The sequence below is a fragment of the Pelobates fuscus genome, chromosome 7 (genome assembly GCF_036172605.1).
Source record: "Pelobates fuscus isolate aPelFus1 chromosome 7, aPelFus1.pri, whole genome shotgun sequence".
Classification (NCBI taxonomy): domain Eukaryota; kingdom Metazoa; phylum Chordata; class Amphibia; order Anura; family Pelobatidae; genus Pelobates; species Pelobates fuscus.
The window spans coordinates 68,722,048-68,729,479 of record NC_086323.1 but is presented as its reverse complement, the minus strand read 5'-3'; the positions used below and the strand labels follow the sequence as shown (position 1 = coordinate 68,729,479).

General features: G+C 44.0%; 1 protein-coding gene across 4 annotated transcripts in view; it reads right to left on the bottom strand.

Annotated features, from left to right (window-relative positions):
* Positions 1-324: 324 nt before the first annotated feature.
* Positions 325-7,432, bottom strand: part of CDC7 (cell division cycle 7) — a 40,052-nt gene continuing 32,944 nt past the window's right edge. For all 4 annotated transcript variants that reach the window (XM_063428379.1, XM_063428382.1, XM_063428380.1 and 1 more), the window contains one exon: positions 325-1,205. In XM_063428379.1, coding sequence (XP_063284449.1) covers positions 823-1,205 — 383 coding nt within the window. In that variant the 3' untranslated portion in view covers positions 325-822. The remainder of the gene's footprint in view (positions 1,206-7,432) is intronic.

The following is a 7,432-nucleotide window of genomic DNA, read 5'->3' as shown; positions in this document are numbered from 1 at the left end:
TCTTGCTGACACTTCTCGTATGCGGTCTTCCATACTGAATGACCGGTTAAATGTTGGGATCTCTCTAGACAGCATCAGAAAAATGTGAGGTGTATAAAAGGAAACTCCCTAAAAGATTTCCGGAAGAATGCACATTGGTCAGTATCTATAAACTAAAGCTGCAATTGAGAAAATCTAATTAAAAAGAGTTTAAAATCTTGCACTGACACAGGATGTGACTTTACAAAAAAAAAAAAAAAAAACTTAGCATTTTACACATTCTTTATTACAATTTTAAATATATTTACAAAAATGTAAAATAAATGTACAGTTAAATATCTGGCGTTGGATGAACTATATTACACTTAACATTTGTGATCTGCAAATTAAAGCAGCATTGGCATCCCCCTTGAAAAATGAGTACTTTGTAAGGATAGAATCTTTATGAAATACTCATTTTGATCATATTGCAATTTCACTGAAATTACAATTCAATTAACAGATATACTGAGACAAAGTAGGGACTACTCTGTCTCTGTATATTTCCTCTGCCTGATTCTTCTAGACATTGGGTGAAGCTAATGCCATCTAAATGTGTCAATTAACCAGGAGCTGAAGAGGACGCTTGAGCACGAGCAAGAGTAAAGTACGGATTTTGGCTCCTGGATCCGAAGCGCCAGGAGCAGAAGAGGACCCTCACGCATGCACAAGAGTACAGCAGTGACGTTGGCTCCTGAAGCTGAAGAGAACCCGCCGGAAAAAGATGGCTACACAGGTGAGGGACAGATTTAGAACCCACCTTTACCGGCCCCCTCCCAAACTCTGAATTCTGCATTGTAAAAATCAGACTGTATGAAAAAGTGGATGGTTTAAAGCTTCTTGTGCAGTGATCCTTGTAGCTGGATTCATATCAAGAAGTCTATCTAACATATGATATGCCTCATCCGGAACGCTGTCCCATCCATTCATACTGGATTGTTCAATGTCCATGCTTTCTGCCTGGGATTCAGGTTTGTGAGTGGAACCTGGAAGAGATGCAGTATGTGTGTCATGGTCAAACCACCCATCTTCCTTCTCCAGTATTTTAATTTGTAACTCAGCACGCATCCTTTGCAGTTCATCTTGTTCGGCAAATTGCATGGAGGCCGAGCACACATTTCTTAAACTTTCACACAAAGTTCGTAAATTCTTTGCAGGGAGGTCTTTGCTACAGGTAATGGTTTTACCTAGAATAAAGAACACAAATGTTAAGTCATAAACATAGAAGCATCTTCTAGATCAGTGGTTCCCAACCTTTTTTTCATTTAAGTACCCCATGGCAACCCATTTCCATAAATTGTACCCCTCAGATCAGCGAAATGTTTATTATTAATATAGTTGCTGTTATTTCAAGTTCATATGCTTTTCTCTGCCCCAGACTCCCCTGTTTTTCTGCCTCAGGCTCCCTCTGCCCAGTGCTCTCCCTGCTTCTCCGGCTTCCCCTGCTACTCACTGTGGAGATAGATAGACACACTGACAAATGCAGATACACTGACACGTGCAGATACACAGATACAAAACACTGATACAGATATACAAAAATCACACAAAAACACTGATGCACAGACACAAACACTGACACACATACAGATGTACAGACACACAGATCCAAGATATGACACACTCACAGAGATACAGATACACACATGCAAATACATATACACAAAATCACAGATACAAACAATAATACTGATGTACAGACAGATATAAACGCTGCCACACATGCATGCACAGCCACACAGTTACAAACAATGACACACATGCAGATACATAAACACACTGGTGCAAACACTGACACACATACAGTTCTACAAACACTGAAACACATGCAGATGCACAGACACTGATACACACACCGACACCTATACAGATGTACAAACAGATCTAAACAATTACACACTCTCATAGATACACACAGTAACAAACACTGCCACACTTTCAGATACACATGCAGATACAGACTTGCATGATGACACGTGTAGGTATACAGACACACATGCAGATATACAAATACAAACACTGCCACGTATGCAGATGTACAGACATACAGATACACACACACTGACACATACAGACACATACAAGTCACAATTTTAGCCACCCTCCAGTACCTTTTAGGTGCTGGAGGGTGGCTTTCATGGCCGGGGTTGATGGGTGTGAGGGTATTGCTGCTCCTCCATCTGGCGACTCCCATATGGAATGTTCTCTTTGAGCTGGGAGGAAGTGCCCAGATAACTCCCTTCTTCCCAGCTCTCCGGGCAGGTTAGAAGAGGCCCGGTTTTACACTATTAAAGCGCCACAACACATGACCAGGCGCCTTGTGGCACATGTCCATCGGGTGGACCTGAGTGCATGGGCCACCTGATGGACCTGTACCTTTGCGGTTCCCAACCTGTGCGGCGGACTGCACTGCTGAATTTTTTTGTTGAGTACTCCCAGGGGCCCAGGTTGGGATACCTTGTTCTAGATCATCTATTTATGGACTGCCTTTCACCGAGTAAGACACAAAAAATACTTCTGAATTTTCTTTTTTTTTGTAGGCTGCTTTGAATTAATTTGAAATCAAAAGTGCACTCTAACCTAAACAGGCACAATGTTCTTTAAGTGAGAAATGAACTTGTAACTGTATACTGGCAATTGGTACAATCTTTTTAGAAAAATGCTTAGTTCCTGTTCTTATTGTAAACATTTACTTAAATATAAAATTGCAGAGAAAAAAAAAAAAAAAAAAACATTCTATGGCATAGTAATTATCATACCAGAGTTCTGCTGGAGAGCAGGTCACTGGATGTGTTTTGTATTCATATCATGCATATACAGGTACTGTTAAAGAAGGGACACTCCACTAAAAACTGCTTGCATAAACTGCAGATCTCGTCTGCAACTTTTGCAAGCCCTTCACTGATCTGCACTTATCCACTTAACCCCTTCAGGACCAGACTGTTTTGGCAATGTGGTATGTTAAGGACCAGGGCTGTTTTAAAATTTTTGTGGAGTTTGTATTTAGCTGTAATTTTCCTCTCTCTCATTTACTGTTCCCATACAAGTTATATATTGTTTTATTTCGGGAGGAAAAAGGGCTTTCTTTACATACCATTATTTGTATCATCTCATATAACGATTTACTTTAAAAAAAAAAAATTAAAAAAATTATATGGTGAAAAATTGAAAAAAACATTTACCGTATATACTCGAGTATAAGCCGAGTTTTTTAGCACATTTTTTGTGCTAAAAAACCCCAACTCGGCTTATACTCGAGTCAATAGTCTGTATTATGGCAATTTACATTGCCATAATACAGACTGGGGCTGTGGGGGCTTTAAGAGAGTTTACTTACCTCTCCTGCAGCTCCTGTCAGCTTCCTCCTCCTCCGCGCCGTCCGTTCAGCACCTCGGTCAGCTCCCAGTGTAGCTCTCGCGAGACTTACACTGGGAGCTGACAGAGGGAGCTGCACGGACGGCGCGGAGGAGGAGAGAGCTGACAGGAGCTGCAGGAGAGGTAAGTAAACTCTCTTACAGCCCCCACAGCCCCCCACTGAACTGCCAATGCTGGACCACCAGGGAAGGAGAGCCCCCCTCCCTTGCCATGTATCAAGCAGGGAGGGGGGACGAAAAAAATAATAATTAGTAGTAATAAAAAAAAGAAAAATTAAATAATAATATGCTCATGCTGCACTCATACGCACACGCTGCACTCATGCGCACACGCTGCACTCATGCGCACACGCTGCACTCATGCGCACACGCTGCACTCATGCGCACACGCTGCACTCATGCGCACACGCTGCACTCATGCGCACACGCTGCACTCATGCGCACACGCTGCACTCATGCGCACACGCTGCACTCATGCGCACACGCTGCACTCATGCGCACACGCTGCACTCATGCGCACACGCTGCACTCATGCGCACACGCTGCACTCATGCGCACACGCTGCACTCATGCGCACACGCTGCACTCATGCGCACACGCTGCACTCATGCGCACACGCTGCACTCATGCGCACACGCTGCACTCATGCGCACACGCTGCACTCATGCGCACACGCTGCACTCATGCGCACACGCTGCACTCATGCGCACACGCTGCACTCATACGCACACGCTGCACTCATACGCACACGCTGCACTCATACGCACACGCTGCACTCATACGCACACGCTGCACTCATACGCTCACGCTGCACTCATACACTCACGCTGCACTCATACACTCACGCTGCACTCATACACTCACGCTGCACTCATACACTCACGCTGCACTCATACACTCACGCTGCACTCATACACTCACGCTGCACTCATACACTCACGCTGCACTCATACACTCACGCTGCACTCATACACTCACACTGCATTCATACACTCACACTGCATTCATACACTCACACTGCATTCATACACTCACACTGCATTCATACACTCACACTGCATTCATACACACACACACTGCATTCATACACACACACACTGCATTCATTATACACACACTGTAAATAAATATTCAATTAATATTTTTTTTTAGGATCTAATTTTATTTAGAAATTTACCAGTAGCTGCTGCATTTCTCACCCTAGTCTTATACTCGAGTCAATAAGTTTTCCCAGTTTTTTGGGGGTAAAATTAGGGGCCTCGGCTTATACTCGAGTATATACGGTATTTATTTATTTTTTTATACACTTTTGCTTGAAATATCTTTTACTTACTTATGAAAGCTAATGAAAAAAAATGGCTAAATAGATACAAAATGTTGTCCTGGGGGGCGGGGCCGGGCCGCCAAGCAGCATGGCAGCAGAACACGGAGGCTCCGAGCTTAAGCCCTAAAAAACGGCATAAAACTTGCTAAAAACCTGCCCCAGGACCGGATTACATGCTGCAATACAATGGGGCACTACCCAAGCACCCATATGATACCAGATTACGGCCAAAAATTCACGGGGAGCACCGAAACTGATGAACCCGGCCTACACACCTGCATAAGCCTGCTTGAGCTGCAGACAGAGAACAGATGCCTGATTGTCTGACCGGAAGAAAAAGCACACCAGCTATGTGGACGCTGGTGGAGATTTACACGGGTGAGAGCAGCGGCCCCGCTCCGCCCCCCCCCCCCGGCCGGTGGGGGTAATCCCGGCCTCATGGAGGATGCAAGCCCTGGGACGGACGCAGCCGCCCGGGGTACACGCTGACCTCCTGTACAGGCAATGACTGCCTAACCGCGGCCGCCTGCTATCTAGACCCGAAGTCAAGGGACGATTATTGCCTGGGCTACAGAATCAACACACACCCTGGACTTAACGGCCTACAACAGCCCTGTCTTACCCTCAGAAGCTGTCTCGTGGATGGAGGAGACGCACCAGGAAGGTCTGGCATGGGCGACTCACGCTGGCCCCGGCAGGACCAGGTACCGGACGGATCAACCAGGCCGTGGCCTCGACCGCGGGAGAGGTGGGTGCCTGGGCATCAAGGTCTGGGGTGCCCGGGAAGCCGAGTCCCTGGCGCCGCGAGCCCGGTGGGGCGGGATTGTGCCGACCCCCTCGACGGACCGGTGGTCGTGGGGGACGGATGCCGGCTCCAAGTATGTGGCCGGCGTCGGGTGAGACACAGGGACACACTCCTCAAGGGAACCACGCAGAGCTGGGGAGGTGCAGGGAGCAGCCGGACGGAGGGTTTTTGTGGTGGGGCCCAACGAACAGCTTCAGCTCCTGAGTGCCCACGGAACTGTGGGGGACCCGACCGGTGAGCGGTGATCGGACTGGGGGTGAGGGAAGGAGGCCTGGCACCCTGGAGACAGTGTGGGGGTAGCACCATGGGAGGCCTTCCCAGATGGACATGGGAATTCACACAGCGGCCCTGCGGACCGCGGGCCTGCATTTGCAAGCTACGTTTATTTCTTACTTATTTTATTTTTAAGTTCCCACATTTTGCATATAATATGGTATGCTAGTTGGTATATACTTTGCACTAACCCTTTTGAACTGATACCTTACCCTGAGCTTGTATACCATGCATACAGTTGTCTGCACTATTGGCGTTCTTAGCATTTTTATTAAGGCATATATGTGTTTGAACCCGCAAAGCGCAGTTATCAGATGCTTAACCATGAAGCTTAACGCCCACGAGCAGCTAGCGTAACAAAATACATATGTTCATTATGCGCAGTTTGTGCGGAAATATGTGCTAATGCATTCATGTAAAGTCTATATATGTTTATATGTGCTGACAAATTCGCCTCTGCGCAGGTGATGTTCTGCATTGACCTTTTTGAACCGATACCTAAGCCTCTGCGCAGGCGACCGTTTGCTTTCATAACAATCTGTCTGATAAGAGTACTCAAGATATGATACCAATAAACATATTTAAAACAAAATGTTGTCCTGAGTTTAAAAACACCTAGTGTTTATGTGCTTTTTTAAAAAAAATAAAAAAATTCTACAAGTTATATATAGGGCTATAAGTACAAATAGGAAATTGCTGTTTCAAAATATATATTTTTAAAATGCATCAATAATGACATTGTAACAATATTATCGGTCACAAATCTCTGAATCACACCCCACATGTACATTTTTTTTATTTATTTTTTAAAGCAGACAACCCAGGGTATTCAATATGGGGTATGTCTGGTCTTTTTTAGTAGCCACTTAGTCACAAACACTGGGCAAAGTTAGCATTTATATTTGTTTGTGTTAAAAATGCAATAAACAATTATGAACGCTAAATTTGGCTAATGTTTTTGACTAAGTGGCTACTAAAAAAGACTGAAAATACCCCATTTGTAATACCTTGGGTTGTCTTCTTTTGCAAATGGTATGCCATCATGGGGGTAGTTCTCATTCCTGGGCTACCATATGCTTTCAAAGGCAACATAACTAACCTGGCAATTTTCAATGTAGAAATATTTCACCCGGTAACTTTCAAAAACACTATAAAACCTGTACATGGGGGGTACTGTTATACTTGGGAGACTTTGCTGAACACAAATATTAGTGTTTCAAAACAGTAAAACATTTCACAACAATTATATCTTCAGTGAAAGTGCGGTTTGTGTGTGAAAAATGCAAAAAAAATTCACTTTCACTGCTGTGATATGTTTTACGGTTTCGAAACACTAATATTTGTGTTCAACAAGTCTCCCAAGTAAAACAGTACCCCTCATGTACAGGTTTTAGGGTGTCATTGAAAGTTACAGGGTTAAATACAGTGCTAGCAAATTAAATTCTCTGGACTTTTGGCCTGCGTTATCAGGCAGGTCCCCCAAATTGCAATCAATATAATTACTTAATTATGTAAAAATATTACATAAATACGCACATAGAATTTAAATATATATGCATAATTATATATTTGAAGTCTACGTGTATATTTATGAAATTATTTATATATATATATATATATATATACACATACACACAC